At 36.4% G+C, this 17074-nt stretch overlaps 1 protein-coding gene across 1 annotated transcript in view; it reads right to left on the bottom strand.

Moving 5' to 3' along the window:
* The window catches only part of LOC102828904 (ovostatin-like), an 87348-nt gene that overhangs the window by 54332 nt on the left and 15942 nt on the right, over positions 1-17074 (bottom strand). Inside the window, exons 4-10 of the mRNA XM_006875484.1 lie at positions 14326-14378; positions 9608-9628; positions 8874-9042; positions 8116-8200; positions 7103-7223; positions 2525-2639; positions 1292-1401 (exon numbers count right to left, since the gene is read on the bottom strand). Of these exons, the coding sequence (XP_006875546.1) occupies positions 1292-1401; positions 2525-2639; positions 7103-7223; positions 8116-8200; positions 8874-9042; positions 9608-9628; positions 14326-14378 (674 nt within the window). The remainder of the gene's footprint in view (positions 1-1291; positions 1402-2524; positions 2640-7102; positions 7224-8115; positions 8201-8873; positions 9043-9607; positions 9629-14325; positions 14379-17074) is intronic.

Raw genomic sequence — 17074 nt, 5'->3', positions numbered from 1 at the left:
GGCACTGTAAGATAAGTACTGGACTGTGAACCACAAGGTCTGTGGTTCAAACCCACCAGTTGCTCCTCAGAAACCCTATTCAGGGTTGTTATGATTTGGAATTGATGACATTTAACAACCACAACATTGTCCTGGTGTGGCACTGTGGGTTAATGTTCTGGACTGCAAAGTCATTTTGAACCACAAAGTCGGTGGTTCAAGCTCACCAGCCACTCCTCAGAAACCCTGTACAGGATTGCTATGGGTCGGAATCAACTCAACGGCACTTGACAACAACAACAATAACATTATTATTGCCTTATGTTAACTTCTCATCATATTTTTTGCCTGATATATGTTAATAATCTCCTACCCAATCTCTCCCCTGTATTGTTATTGGCTGTATATATATACATATATATACATGCACATACACATATATATCCAGGGTCACTATGGGTTGGAATCGATGGTTCTTAATAACAGCAACAATACACACACACACACACACATATATATATGTATACAGACAGATAAATAAGTATGTAGATAGATATACAATGGAATATGTATATTTAGCCATAAAGAAAAAAAAAGTTCTTATACATGCCACCACAAGATGAACTTTGAAAATATTATACTTAGTGAAAGACGCCAGACACAAAAGAACAATTACATGATTTCATTTATATGAAATTTCTAGAGTAGAAAAATTCATCAAGACAAAGGAAGATTAGTGTTGACAGGGGCTGGGGAGAGGATAGAATGGGGTGTTAGATGGTGAAAAAGACAAAACAAACAAGCAATCCCTTGTATCTCCCTGGCTATATGAAAGCGGGTTTCTGTCAGGTCATGCATGTAACTGTAGTTTTTCTGACCTCTGATGTAATGTCACTAAATGGTCAGTATTTTTCTGACATGGTACCTTTAGCATCTATAATTAAATCATTATTTGTGAAAATATTTGCTTAATGCCTATTTTCTCTGTCAGATTTATCTATTCCGTGAAGGCAGGGATAGTGCCTGCTAGTTTACCATTATATCCCAACACTTACAGTGACTATATCATTTACTGTACAAACTTAGACATTTGAGACTGAAAAGATACACTATTAACAATTACACCTTGACAAAAGAAATAATCTCAAACAAAGTTGTGAAAATTGAAAATCTATGGTATGGATTACCCTGCAATGCTTAAAAGAGTGACTTTCACACAGGAACTTGTAGGAAATAGCTGTTGGGCTGAATTAATTAACAAGCAAAGGTGAATGAATGAATGCGCATGTAAAGAAATTATGGCTTCTCTTACCTGGCCAACATATGGGATTCCCTGTTTGTAGACTGTATCCATATTCTCAAATTGAATCCTCACCATTGCTGAATCTATGTTTATGTATTTGGAGTCTGTAAGCTGCACACCTGTAGACAAATAAGTATTATCAGGAAATTATTACCAAATACACAAACAGAGTATAGAAAAAAAACCACAGAAGCCAGCATTCTTCCCCAAAGTATCCTTTCCTAAGCAGCTTTAGTATGTAGTGACTTCTTAAGAAGTGTTTTATAAAAGAAAAGTAGCAGGGATGGAAAGAACCCCAAAAGTTATCATTTTCAATGAGAGTAACTGCTCTTCATCACCTTGATAATGATCTAATCCATTTACCGTTACTTCTTGAAGAATTAGTTAGTTCACTGGTTTCTCATTATACTCAAGTGATTGCTTATTGACATTACTTTGCTCTCTTCCTGGTTAAAACATATACTTTAATCTATTAATAGTATGAATTATAATCTATGTACATTTCTCAAAATTGAAAAGCTCAAAAAAGAAAATATAAATTATGAAACATCAGATATCCCAAAGATACCAAAAATGAACATTTTATATTACTATCTATCATTTTTAACCTATATGTTCAAATAAATACTGTTGGGATTATAAGCATGCTGTTGTTGATATGAAACATCAGATATCCCAAAGATACCAAAAATGAACATTTTATATTACTATCTATCATTTTTAACCTATGTATTCAAATAAATACTATTGGGATTATAAGCATGTGGAGTCGGTTCCGACTCATAGCGACGCTGTACAGGGTTTCTGAGGCTGTATATCTTTATGGGAGCAGAAAGCCTCATCTTTCTCCCGTGGGACTGCTGGTAGTTTTGAACTGCTGACCTTGCGGTTCATAGCCCGACTTGTAACCACTACGCTACCAGAGCTCTATCAACCAATAAATTTGTATTCTGACTTTTGGTTTTGTTTCATTTGAATTTATTATTTAAACAGATTTTATTGTTGCCAAAATATAAATCAGAAAAAACTTCCAATTCAACATTTTTCACAAGTGTGGTTATCTTTTATTGTCCATCAAATAAAATTTTGGTTGGAGTAAGAAACATCCTATTTTTGGATCTGAGGAGCTGATGACAAATGCTGGAAAACAGTGACTATATTTAATATCAGATAGCTGAACCAGCTAGTAATTCAAACTGAACAGCAATATCCTTTGGAGGCTGACTGCTTTGAGATCATTACCTGTCCCATGTTCTGTGACACGAACGTGTACTTCAAGATAACTCCTGTATCCTTCCCGATATAACTCAAAAGCATTTGTGCTAACTAAATTGGAGACACAGCCAGTCTTCTCTAACTGAAAGGTTAAAAAAAAAAAAAAAAAGGTTATGTTTCAAAAATACTAAAAGAAATAGACGTTTTACAAAAATGGTGCAACCTCTGGAGAGCAACTTTAAAAGTGATATCTTACCCAAATTTGAATTTTATAAAAGAATCTACTGTGATTCTATAATTTGAATGTTCTGTTTATGTATTTACCTATAACTTCACTACAATTTTTAGCAGGCATTAACTGTTTCAATGCTGACTTAAAAAGATCATTCTTTGTGGTACCTATTTTGTTAATCCATAAAATAATGAGCAATTCTATCCCTAGTCACATTTACTCACAATAATATTTGCAATTTTGTTAATTCCAACTATATTCTTGTTCTGTTTAGATACTGAATTTTAGTTAACATGTTTTGAAAATGTGTATTTATGGTTATGATGCTCTGGATATTTGTAGAACTAGATTTTACATAGAGTTACAGGCATACTTTAGAGTGAAAAAGCAGGATTTGAATCATGACTGCTACTTATTGCTTCAAGTGAAATGGAGATATTGGTAAAATTCGTAGAGACTTTAGTATAAGATTAGATAATGACTTGTTGTTGTTGTTGTTAAGTGCCATCGAGTCGGTTCCGACCCATAGCGACCCTGTACAGGGTTTCCGAGGGTGTAAATCTTTACGGGAGTAGAAAGCCTCATCTTTCTCCCGCGGAGCGGCTGGTAGTTTCGAACCGCTGACCTTAAGGTTCGCAGCCCGATTCGTAGCCACTATGCTACCAGAGCTCCTAAGATAATGACTAGACAGTGTTAAACACAGCGTGTTACTTACTAAACAATAAGTTGTCGTTGCTGTTGTTAAAGTGCCGTAAATGCGGTTACGACTCATGGTGACCCTGTATAGGGTTTCTGAGGACTCCTGGTATGGTGCTGTAGGATCTACAAAAGGTAGGCAGTTCAAACCCACCAGCTGCTCCTTGAAAACCCTATACAGGGTCACTATGAGTTGGAACAGACTCTACGCTACTTAACAACAACACAGGGTTTCAAGGCTGTAAATCTTTGCAGAAGCAGAGAGCCTCATCTTTTCCCACAGAGAGACTGGTGGGCTCAAACTGCTGAGCTTGTGGTTTCCAGTCCAATGCTTATCCTCTAGAGCAGGGGTGGGGAATGTCCAGCCTGTGGGCCATATAGTTGTTGCTAAGTCCTATCAAGCCGGGTCTGACCCATAGCGACCCTGTATAGGGTTTCCAAGGACTGCAAATTCATTTGGTCTGGCCCGGCTGAGGCAACCACAGTTTCAGCCATCACATTAGGGGTGAGTTAGCTAAATGTTTGTCTAAATATAGCAGACTAATTTTTAATTTGATAATTTTGTATGGCTGTGAATGATGTTATAAATTTTGGCAGAAAAAAGGTTCCCCACCCTTGCTCTTGAGGTACTCCGTTCCCATTTAAGAAGTAGTAGTTATATTATTTCATAGGCATGTGAAAGTTGGACAGTGAATAAGAAAGACCATAGAAGAATTGATGCTTTTGAGTTATAGTGTTGGAGGAGAATATTGAAAGTGCCATGGGCTGCCAAAAGAACCCATAGATCTGTGTTGGAAGAAGTGCAGCCAGAGTGCTCCTCGGAGGCCAGGATGGCCAAACTTGGTCTCTCATACTTTGGACAAATTGTCAGGAGGGACCAGTCACTGGAGAAGGATATTATGTTTGGTAAGATGGTGGGTCAGAGAAAAAGAGTAAGACCCTTTTTGGATTGGCAGAATGGCAGCATGGACTGGCAGAGTGGCAGCATCAATGGGCTCAAGTATGGCAACTTGAGTGAGGTTGGCCCAGGACTGGGCAGTGTTTCATTCTGTTGTGCACAGGGTCACTATGAGCCGGTACCAACTTTATGGCACCTAACAACAACAACAACAACTAGTTATATTATGGAGTCTTGGTATGACTGGTTGGATAAGCACTAGACTGCTAATTGCAAGTCTGGTGGTTCCAACCCACTAACAGCTCCTTGGAAACTATACACAAGGTCACTATGAATTGGTACCAACTCAATGGCACTTAATAATAGGTATTATTATTATTAATTTATTTCTCTTAACGTCGGTTTGATCAAGTTAATATCATGTACTAAGTAAAAAATTTTAAACAGCATCATTAATAAGCAAGTTTAATAGAGAGAACTGGTAAATATGACAAAGGGATCTAGTATAGCCATGTTCATAGATTCATAGACTACTGTATTGTGGAAAAACTGAGGTCTTGTTCATCTCCTTTATTTTGTGATGAGATGCAGAAATCGAGACCTAAGGATATTAGTTAACATAAAGGTCATATGGCCCCTTCAGAATATATATGAAACTACCACCATAGTCACGAGATGGATTGGCAGAGTGGCATCAATGGGCTCAATTGTGATGATAGTGAGGTTGGCCCAGGATCGGGCAGTGTTTTGTTTTGCTGTGCATAAGGTCGCTATGAGTTGGTACCAACTTAATGGCACCTAACAACAACAACAGCAACCATAATCACTAGCTTAAGACAAATTCTCACTAGATTTGAAGATGAATTATTGTTTATAGTCTATAATCCTGCTATATATGCCAATGTATACTATAAATAGACAGATCTCTCAAATCACCTGAAAAGCATCTATATTTTTCATAACCTTCTTTAATAATTCCTTACAGTTTCTAACTACCTGTATTCTTAGTTTATAATTTTGTCTCTAGAGTGTTTATATCTCAAAGATAATGAATTTTTCATAAAGTGCAATCTCCATGAGGACAGAGGCCAAATCTGTCTTGTTCATGATCAACACTGTAATGCCTAAAAACAACGTTTGCATATTGAAAGACCTCAGTATTTGTATCCCTTGAAATGCCTAATGATATAATTTTTTGAGATATTTAAATATATGATCTTGAATAAAATACTTAGATTCTACCTGTTCTAATCCACTAACCCACTAATCCATAAAGTAGTGATAATAATAGTATGTAAACCATAGGGTTTCATTGAGAGTTAATTGTACATAAATTATTTAGCCCAGTTCCTGATACCTAATGTTGTTGTTGTTGTTTAGTGCTGTTGTGTCGGTTACAACTCATAGTGACCCTGTGTAGAGTTTCCAAGGAGAAAGTAAGCTTCCATTAAAAGCTAGCTATCACTATCCTGGTGTGGCCTTGAGGATAAACACTGGACAGCTAACTGAAAGGTCAGGAGTTCAAACCCAACTGCCACTCCTTGGCAACCCTATAGAGGAACCAACCCGATGGCACTTAATAACAATGACAACAACAGTGTTATCCTAGAATCCCTGGGTGGTGCAAATGATTAATGTGCATGACTCTCTTACCTGAAAAATTACCAGCTCAGAGTCACCTGAGTCCACCCAGAGACATCTCAGAAAAAAGATCAGATAATCTACTTCGAAGATATTACCCATTGAACACTTTACGGAGCACAGTTCTACAGATATATTTATAATGTATATTATAACTTTACATATCTCTCAAATCACCTGAAAATCATCTATATTTTATAACCCTCTTTGATAATTCATTCCAGATCTAACTACCTATGTTCTTGGCATATATTGATTTATTTTGGACTCGGTGACTAGTTATTACTATCATGATGACTATAAAAAGTAAATTTATTACTAATTGTGAGTATGTGTTTATAAATGGTATTGCACTCTTTGTAATATGACAGGTGACATGAGTGTGAGGGAGTCCTTGTTACATTCTTGCCCAGCCTTTTCTGTGTCCACTTTCTGATGCTGCTTCTCAAGTCTTCCCAGTGAATCCTTTCAAGAAATTCCTCCCTTTCAAGAAATTCCTCTCTGCTCTAAGTTCGAAAAAGTTGATTTCACATGTTAGGAGTTAAGAACCCTGGCTATGTATGTCCTACCTGAAAATCTATTAATGTTTATTTTCAGTGGAAGCAGACTGAGAGAAAAATAACTTAATCATTTAATAGTCTTGAATGTATACGGACATCTTCGTATCTCCCTGACTTAAATTCACAAAGCACATGGAAAAAAGAAGACATATACTTACTTCTACTTTGATAATATATAGCTTCCAATCTGGAATTAAATCCATTTTTAGTTAAGAACTGAATTTACAACTGAGCTTTGTTGTTGTTAAGTGCTGTTGAGTCAGTTCTGACCTATAGTGACCCTGTATAGGGTTTCTGAGGAGCGGCTGGTGAGCTTGAACTGCCAACCTTGCAGTTCAAACAGCTTTGCAGTCTGGCGTATGAGCTTTAGATTACTATAATTTTCTTTTTGGCAATTAATGGGAAATAAAAAAAAATAGCACAACAAAAGAAAATTAGCAATTTTAAAAATGGAATCAGGGATATAAAGAAAAGTATGTTTGTAGTATAAAGAGGGAAACAAGAAAGAAAAGTGTATGAAAGATGAGAACAATTGATTAATGTAAATTCACATATGAGTTTTCAGGTACACATCTTACCTGAGTAGTAAAATTTACACAGAGTGATTGGAGAGGAAATTTGCAAGAACCATAAATATAAGGAGGCGCCCTGCATACTTGTAGTTGAACTTTCCCCTCTACAGCTTTGCCGTAGGTATACCTAATAGAAGAAAATGACAATAGAAAAATATTAAAGGTCAACCTCATTAGTAATTTACCTAGACAGTTTATAAAGTTTTCTTTAGTAACTGAAGTCACACTGCAACTACATTTAAATAGCCAATCACTTTCCATGTAATTTTCTAAGGAAATCTAAAACAATGGACTGACTTAAATTGAGGTGAATTCATGAAGTAAAGAGATTTTCATTAAAATGGTTGAATAAATAACATTTACATACCATATATTTGTGTCACTAACAAACAGTAACAAATTAAACTTAATAAAAAAAGAGAGTACTCACTAAGTGTTTAATTTATTAGAATAATATTTATTTTGCTTCTTTTAGCTTTTCTATGGTTTCAAGTGGTGTGCCTGACCCAAGCCATGGTATTTTTAATTGCTTCATATGCATGTGAAAGTTGAATAGTGAATAAGGAAGACTGGAGAAGAGCTGATGCATTTGAATCATGGTGTTGGCAAAGAATATTGAGAGTATCATGGATGGCCAGAAGAAACAAATATGTCTTGGAAGAAGTACAGCCAGAATGTTCCTTAGAAGTGAGGATGGTGAACCTTCATCTCTCATACTTTGGTCAGGGAGCACCTGTCCCTGAAGAAGAACATCATGCTTGGTAAAGTGGAGGGTCAGCAAAAAAGAGGAAGACCCTTAGTGAGATGGACTGACACAGTGGACTCAACCGTTAACAGTTGTGAAGAGGGTGCAGGATTATTTCTCTTGTGCATAAATAGAGTTGCTATAAGTTGGAACCAAGTTACTGGCATCTAACAACAATAACATAATAAGCTTAAGTAAATTTTTATCACGTGGTCTTAAACTATCACCTAAAATCATATGCTAAACAGCTTAATTAAAAGCAGTTTAAACTTACAAGGCACAGACTTTAACTCTGAATTCTGGGTCCACAACTAAAACATTTTCGGGAGCATCCACCGTCATTTGAAATTTGGGTAATACTGTCAGTAAAACGATTTAAAAAAAATTATTAACATAAATGCACTCATATAAAGTAACTATTTTCCTTTAGCAAACCAGATATTTTTGCTTATATTTGCTGTTAATAAATAGTGTTAGGAGTACACCACAGTGCATAAAAACTAAATTTTGGTATTGAACAGAAGAATACAGATTTGAATTCTAAGTTTATAACTTCCAAGGTGTTTGTTTTGAGACAGGTCTCAGTAATATCTGTAGACTGGAAATAATGATGCCACAGTATAATTTCTATGAGTATTTTCAGGTGATATAAATGGAGTACCTCCTCACATAAATAATATTGATTTCATTACTTTTATTAAAAATGTTTTGAAGTGTAAATGTGGCATACATAGACAATTAACGCCTGGGAAGCTGTCATAGAAACTGGATTCCATATGTCACAAAAGAAAAGCATAAATCTTAGATTATACATTTTAGTTAATCTTAGATTAACAAAGAATTGCGTGAGGGTTATGGGTTGAAGGAGGGGATAACAATCAGAGTGGGTGGAGAATCTTGAAACAATATCAGAGGTAAGGAAAGAGGCAAGGAAGAGATACTCAATGTATAATTGTACCTGTGCAAAACTGCAGAAATTTGATTGTTTTTCTTATCATTATTAGACAATATATCTTTATAGCTATTATTTACCATATTCTTCCACAGAGAAGGTTTGATATGCTTTCTCTCCAGATGGGGTCTCCACAGTGACAGAATACCAACCAAGGATAGGCTCAGATGTTAACTGGAAGGAGAGTTGCACGAGACCTACAAAAGACTCCTCATTGTCCCACTGTTGTATTCGGTTGCCATGCGGATCCTGAAGATGAAGAAAGTGTATTTTGTTGCATGCTGGATATTTTTCATCTATCTGAAAATTTCCTCAAGGATTTCCCAGTTGCTGAGATTCTAATTTATTGAATCAAAACATGGGGTATCCTCTCTCTGCAAAATTGTGTTTTTTTCCCCCAGCTGGTCCCAAAGCTACATGTAGCACTTACTTTATTTTTCAGAAGTCATTTTTAACAAGAGTATTTTTTGTACTAGTGTCTCATTTCTTAAGGGTGAGCCATATTGTATCTCAGGTTCATGAAACAGTAACATCTATATACATTCAATAATCAAAACTTAAATTGAATGAAATTGTACTTGTTTAATTGTCGGTATTATGAACAGAATGACATTTCTGTGAATCGTACGAAAAAAAAAATCCAACAATGATTTCTATCCTCTTGGAGATGACTACATAAAATAAATAACATTGTAACAATATAAATAGACAATTGTCCTCTGTAAATTGTATTCTGTTTTTGAGGTTCAGGAGATATCAATAAAAAGAGAGAGAGAGCGAGAGAAAACAATCCTTCAATGAGGAGGTATCTTACCTGAAGAGCAATCACTGGATACTGAAAGAAAAAGAAGAGTCATGTTAATCTAAGAACTCAAGGTTTTGTTTTGTTGAGTGAAGAGCTTAGTTCTAAGTTTATTGTTGAAAAGAGAAGCATAGGAGATAATTTAAGACCATTCAAACAAATACCAATTCTGACTGAAGGTCTGAATACCTGTTTTTTATATTGAAAAATTTCAGCCTAGTTTTCAAGAACTTTCATTTACTTCTTTCTATTTCTCAACACACAGTTTGTCATCTCAGTAAACAAGTCTCAGTTTGGTCCCTGAAATACTCCTGGTTCAATCCTGGTTCTGGGTCTTTGCCTAAGTTGTTTCCCTTCCCTTAGAATGCCTTCCTTTTTATCCTCTAATTGCTCCAGTCAACAACATCAACCATTCTTCCAGATACTCCTGGTGTGGTGCTGTGGGCTTATGTGCCAGACTGCAAAGCCGTTTGAACTGCAGGGTTGGTGGTTCAAGCTCACCAGCTGCTCCTTGGAAACCCTGTACAAGGTCACTATGGGTCGGAATCGACTCGATGGCACTTAACAACAACAACCCTTCTTCCAGGTGTGTTTTTTTAAATCACATTCAAGCCCTTTCCTTTTTGATTCATGATTTTCACTGCCCTCCTGTAGCATTTGTGGTCCGGAAACCCTATACAAGATCCTTATGAGTTGGGGCTGACTCGACAGCACTTAACAACAACAACAACTTGTTGAAGAAGAATTATATTTTACCTTCTTGATTTGTTGTTGTTTTTGCCTACCCAAGAAAGTTTTAAGTATACTGAGGCCAGGGTTTAAATAGCAGACATGTTCCCTCAAATCAACTAGCATGCATGGGCAAGAGCTCAAAAACCACTTTAATTTAAACATTTTGATTTAAAGTTGCTTTGAAAATATAGTCACTACTTACATAGTTAATGCAAGGTAACTATGTAAGCAAAGAAAATGAAACAAAAACCTTCAGATCAATGAAAACTGTAGGCTAAAGCATGAACTAATCAGTTTCTAGACATGTCAAAGAAGTACATTTGGGAATCTAGGTAAATCTAGATCTATTGCTGGTGGAAGACACTTAATCATCTTCCCAGGAGGGTGTTCATTTACAGGCAGGCATGGGATACAAGGCAGTAGAATGAGAAATAATCAGCTCAAGTCTCATATGAACTGGCTGAATAGAATTTTTAAAGTGGCACCCTGGCCTCCTTGGCCCATTCCTTAAGCTTCTAAGTGTTCCTTCCCACTAATTGCAACATTCATTCACTGAGCAAATACCCACATACAGAGATGGGATCAGTCTGTAACTAAATCTTGCATATTCTGATAACAAATAATAAAATACCATCTTTACATTCCCTTTTTGTAGTTTGGTTCATATTATAGCTCTCTGATCATATCCAGGGCCTCTGAAAGTAAAGATGGTTTCAGATCTCGGGATAAATTAAAGAGAAGATCTAAAACTTCTTAAAAGAGTTCATCCAAATGACACTCTGGAAAAAACAATGATTGAATATGCTATAAAACACTAACTAAAGTCAGAAGGAAGAGAGAGAAATTATACAACCAGGAAGGAAAGAAAAGATGAAAGATTTTGGCAGATTAAAGTAGGTATACAATTTATCTGTTGGCCCATTTGATATAAAGAATTGCAACACTAGTATGTTTAGTATGTGTATTGAAATGTATTTTGAATCCCCAGATCTCACGGAAGTGAGTCATTGTTTTAGGTGTTATACTGAAATAGCTGCAGACTTTCATTATGCTGCTCTTGAAATACATAACTGTAATCTTGTAGCTGTCATCATTTAAAACACACTATCTCATTTTGATTTTTGTACATAAGCAGATGCAGTTTTCAGTGCTAAAGGAACTCTTTCCCAGAAACATTTGGTACAAATGATCATCTTATCTGTGACCCACATTTGAAGGACTGTTTCATCAATCCTGTTATCATATTCAAAATCAATCATTAATAAAGCTGAGAATTGGATCATCATATCTAGCTTTATTGACAATAAAAAGAATTAGCAATAGGGGAAAAAACAAACGAGGGAACTAGGATGACATATGTTGTTGTTGTTAAATGCCATAGAGTCAGTTCTGATCCATAGCGACCCTGTATAGGGCTTCTAAAGAGCAGTTGGGAGCTTGAACCACTGACCTTGCAGTTCAAACCGACTTCACAGTGCAGCGCATTATTTACAGTGCCACACCAGGATTCCATTTGATGACACTCAGCCCTTTTGCAGCCCTGTAATTTTCAAGAAGCCTTGCACTTTCCCATGGTTCTACTAACCAAAGATGACTGACAAAGAGTTACGTTAGCAATGCTAGCTGCTTTGATTAAATGAGATAATGCAACCTTGAACCTAAAGGAAGTACATGCTAGCCTAAAGAAGTTATTTCAAATTTAGGTTGCTTAAAGGATCTTTTGGAACTAAGGTTTGCTTTGTTCTGGAAATTACAATTAAGCAATAATCTAATAAATGTAGTGTAGCTAGAGAAAATGACACCAGGAGATGGATTCGAAGTGGTGAAGCCTTGAATATGGAATGGTAAGGGATGACATGAAGGATGAAAAGAGTAGTCACATACAGAGATATCAGCAGCACAATTTCTATAAGTCTCACAAGCTTCTACACAAATCTATGCTCCACTAACAAATTAATATAGATGACCACATAGAAAGTTTGTTTTAACATGTTTGATTCTGAAATACATGAAATAAAATATGCTGAGTATCCTATTATAGAATTTAGTCACTCAGTCAAGATTTACTGTCTTGTCCATATTCATGAGTCTCTCCCTCATTTTCAGATTCCTTATAGAGGATCTTTATCCTTCTGTTGAAACAGTGTCTTAGACTACTGTCACCATAGTCTTCCTAAATCTATAATCCCTGAACTGCAAGTCATTGTCCATGAAACAATGTCTCTGTATTTCTCCATGGTAAGGTCACTTTCTCTAATGGGTAGCAGCATTCCCCATTGTTAATATCCTGCTATCAATAATGGACAATTTCTGAATAAATTGTAAGAGACCATGAAACATATCCCCTATCACTTTATTGCATGTCTCTAAACACAAACTGTTCATTCATGACTGTTGTTATTGTCGCTAAGTGATGCTGAGTCAGATGACTCATAATGACCCTGTATAGGCTTTCCAAGGAGCGGCTGATGAGTTTGAACAACCAACCTTGTGTTTCAAACTGACCTTTCAGTGCTTCATCCCACAGACCACACCAGATTCCAGTTCATGACTGACTGTAATTTAATTGTCTTCACAACATGGCAGCAACCCTTCTTTCCAGTTTGATTTGCTACAATTCCCTATGTTGATAAGATAGTTCTGGGTTGTTGTTAAGTGCCATCAAGTCTGTTCCAACTCATAGCAACCCTGTAGAGAGTTTCTGAGGAGCAGCTGGTGAGTTTGAGCTGCCAACCTTGTGGTTTAAACCAACCTTGCAGTCCAGTACTTATCCTATAGTGCCATACCAGGACTTCTGGTTTATTGTTATTATCAAGTCTTCTTGATGCCACACTACCTTTTTTTCACTAAAATTTCCCCTTGGCTTATACAGTAAAACCAGAATTTATGTAAGGTCAGAGATGGAAAATTCAAATATTTTCCACTAAAACCAGTCTATCAAAGACAAAAAGCTTCTGAGATCCAGGAAAACAAAGGTAGTCCTGTTGAGTTCCATCTGTAACAAATTTCACTTGTAATACTATCTTATCCCTAACTTCAGGATTTCTGAACTACTAGCCAAAAGGTTTTTGGTTCAAACCTACCCAAAGGCACCTTGGAATACAGATTAGGCTCTCTGCTTCTTGAAAAGCCTATAGAGCGGTTTTTCTTTGCACATATGGGTCACATCCTTGAAAAGCCTATAGAGCGGTTTTTCTTTGCACATATGGGTCAGTTATAATGCTTTAATTCATTCTATGATATTAAGACCCTATAAGATGCCAAATGCTATTCTTTTAAAAGCTGAGGCTACAGTGATAAATTTTACTTAGGTGTTTCTAAAGTGACTTTTAATATGGTCATTTATGTACTTCTCTATTCTAATGTACGAAGTCCTGGTGTGGCACTGTGGGCTAATGCTCTGGACTGCTAGGTTGGTTTGAACTGTAAGGTCAGTGGTGCAAGCTCACCAGCTGCTCAATGGAAACCCTATATAGGATTGCTATGGGTCAGAATCAACTTGATGGCATTTAACAATAACAACAACATTCTAATATAATATTGTGTAATGGGTATTGTATAAATTTACAGGTTGTTGTTGTTAAGTACCGTGGAGTTGGTTCTGACTCATAGTGACCCTGCACAGGGTTTCCAAGACTGCAAATCTTTACAGGAGCAGAAAGCCTCATCTTTCTCCCACGAAACAGCTGGTAGTTTTGAACTGCTGACCTTGAGGTTAGCAACCCGATTTGTAACCACTACACTACCAGAGCTCCTTTAAATTTACAGGTATTGGAGGTTGAATACATTGCAGATCTTAATGTAATTAGGAAGTAGATTTAAGTTTGTTGAGTAAAGATCGAGAAAGCGGAAGAAGGAGAAAAGAAAGAGAAAGGGTTTATAAAGCCATTAGGAATACAGAACCAGTAACTTGCCCCATTTTCACTTACAAATTTTAAAAGCCTTCCAAAAATGCATAAGTAGCTAGACATACATACATATTTTCAGTTACAACTTACCATTTGCTTAACAGGCTTTAAAAGATTATTCAGAGCCACGATTCGAAATCTCACTGGAGAAGGAAATAAAGATGATGTAAATAGAATGTTTATCTTTTGTGTCATCACAGTCTTCATACTGAATTGGTTATCTTCAATAAATCAGAAAGGGTTGAAATATTTTGCCGTGTGATGAGTAGTTACGTAAGACTCTTTTAAACAGATTTGTATCTTTTAGAGAAGTTTTAGGTTTCAGAAAATACCTTCCTCCCCACTACACAAGGTTTCTCCTGTGGTCATTTGTTATATAAAATAAACTATAATATTGGTAATTCACATTAGAGTTCACTCTTTGTACAGTCCTGAGTTTTGACAAATGCATGTCATGTGCCCATCATTAATTATACAGAATAGTCTCACTGTCTTAAAAATGCCCTGTGATTTATCTATTCATCCTTCCTTACCTCCCCTGAACTCATGGTAACCACTGATATTCAATGTCTGCATAATTTTGCCTTTTCCAGAATGTAATGTGTTGCTGTTGTTGTTAGGTGACGTCATGTCGGTTCTAACTCATAGAGACTCTATGTACAACAGCAGAACTGCCCAGTGCTGTGCCATCCTCATAACTGTTGGCATGTTGGAGCCCATTGTTGCTGCCAGCGTGTTAGTCCATCATGTTGGGCCTTCCTCTTTTTCGCTGACCTTACACTTTATCAAGCATGTCTTTCTCTAGGGACTGGTTCCTGCTGACAACTTGTCCAGAATACAAGAGATGAACTTTTGCCATCCTTGCTTCTAAAGAGCATTCTGGTTATACTTCTTCTAAGACAGATTTGTTTGTTTTTCTGATAATACCATATTCTTTGCCAAATACCATAATTCAATACGCTTTTCCAATACCGTATTTAATGAATCAATTCTTTTCTGGTCTTCCTTATTCATTGTTCAACTTTCACATGCATGTTGTTGTTGATAAGTGTCAAGGTGGTTCTAACTCACAGTGCCCATGTATAGGGTTTCCAAGGAGTGGTTTTTGGAATCAAACCATCAACCTTGTGGTTAGTAGTACAGCATTTATCCTACAGTGCCCCACCAAGATATCACATGCTTACTGTCTTGGGTCAGGCGCACCTTAGTCCTCAAACTGCCATCTCTGCTTTTTAACACTTTAAAGCGGTATTTTGCAGCAGATTTGACCAATGCAATACAGTGTTTGGCTTATTGGCTGCTGCTTCCATGAGCATTGGTTGTGAATCTGAGTAACATGAAATCCTTGACATCTTCAATCTTGTCTCCATTTATCATGATTTGTTTATTGGTTCAGTTGTGAGGATTTTTGGTTTCTGTACATTTGAGTTATAATTCATACTGAAGACTATACTCTTTAATGTTCATCAGCAAGTACTTTAAGTTCTTTTCCTTTTTAGCAAGCAAGGTTGTGTCATATGCACATTGCAGGTTCTTAATGAGCCTTCTTTCACTCCTGATGCCCTGTTATTCATATAGTTCAGTGTGTCAGATCATTTGCTCTGCATACAGATTGAATAAGTATGACAAAACACTTTTCCTGATTCTAAACCATTCATTATTCCCTTGTTTATATTCAAACAATTGTCTCTTGTCTACATACAGGTTCCTCATGAGCATAATCAAGTATTTTAGAATTCCTATTCTCTGGTAGCATAGTGGTTACAAATCGGACTACAAACCATAAGGTCAATAGTTTGAAACTACCAGCTGTTCCATGGGAGAAAGATGAGGCTTTCTGCTCCTGTAAAGATTTACAGCCTTGGAAACCCTGTACAAGGTCGCTATGAGTCAGAACAGACTCCAAGACACATAATCATCACTAACCATTCTTCACAATGTTATCTACAGTTTGTTATGATTCAACATAGTTGAATGCCTTTGCAGAATCAATAAATACAGGTCAACATCTTTCTGGTATTCTTTACTTTTAGCCAAGATCCATCTAATGTTAGCAGTGATAGCCCTCATTCTACATCCTGTGTGAATGAATGAGGCTTGAATTTCTGGCAGCCTGCCTTCGATGTACTGCTATACCATTTTAAAATGATCTTCAGAAATGCTTTACTTGCATATGGTGTTGATATTGTTTTATAATTTTGAGTTATCTTTCTTTACGAGGCCCAGTAAGTCTTACATAATCAGTTGTGTCCACATGTATATATATATCCTTTCAGTCTCTCTCATCTATCACCTACTATTCTTTCCCTCATACCTCAAGTAATACTCTTGCCGTTCCTCTAACTTGTCAAGACTTGTCTTAGGGCATTTACACAGGATATTTTTCTTGCCCACAATGATTTTTGCCAGTCATGTTTCCCATCTTCATTTCAATCAAGTCTCTGCTCAAATGTCTTCTTTATTTCTTTAATGCTTTCATTAATTCTTAATACAATTGGGACACATTTTGCTGAAGGCATTGTGTATTAAGTACACAGTTACCTTACCCCTATTTACTCAGAATGATCCACCATATAACCTCAATGACACTTTTCATTAGTACCTGAAGAATTAGTCATTTTCTTCTCTGTCTTTCTAAGACATGGAGCCTAGGGGACCTCTTTGGAAAGAGTTATTAAGAAAGTAAAGACTTTGTCTTGAAGACAGGGAGTTTCTTTGGTTCTTTACTGTATGCCCAATGCCTGGCTCAGCACCTGAGAATTATATAGTAGACACTCAGTCAATTTCATTGAGGGGATTCTCAGCAATGAAATATTTCTAAGAATTGTAGCCCCATGGT

Source organism: Chrysochloris asiatica, unplaced genomic scaffold, assembly GCF_000296735.1.
Source record: "Chrysochloris asiatica unplaced genomic scaffold, ChrAsi1.0 scaffold00328, whole genome shotgun sequence".
Classification (NCBI taxonomy): Eukaryota; Metazoa; Chordata; class Mammalia; order Afrosoricida; family Chrysochloridae; genus Chrysochloris; species Chrysochloris asiatica.
The sequence above is the reverse complement of the archived record's forward strand: the minus strand, read 5'-3'. Positions and strand labels throughout refer to the sequence as shown.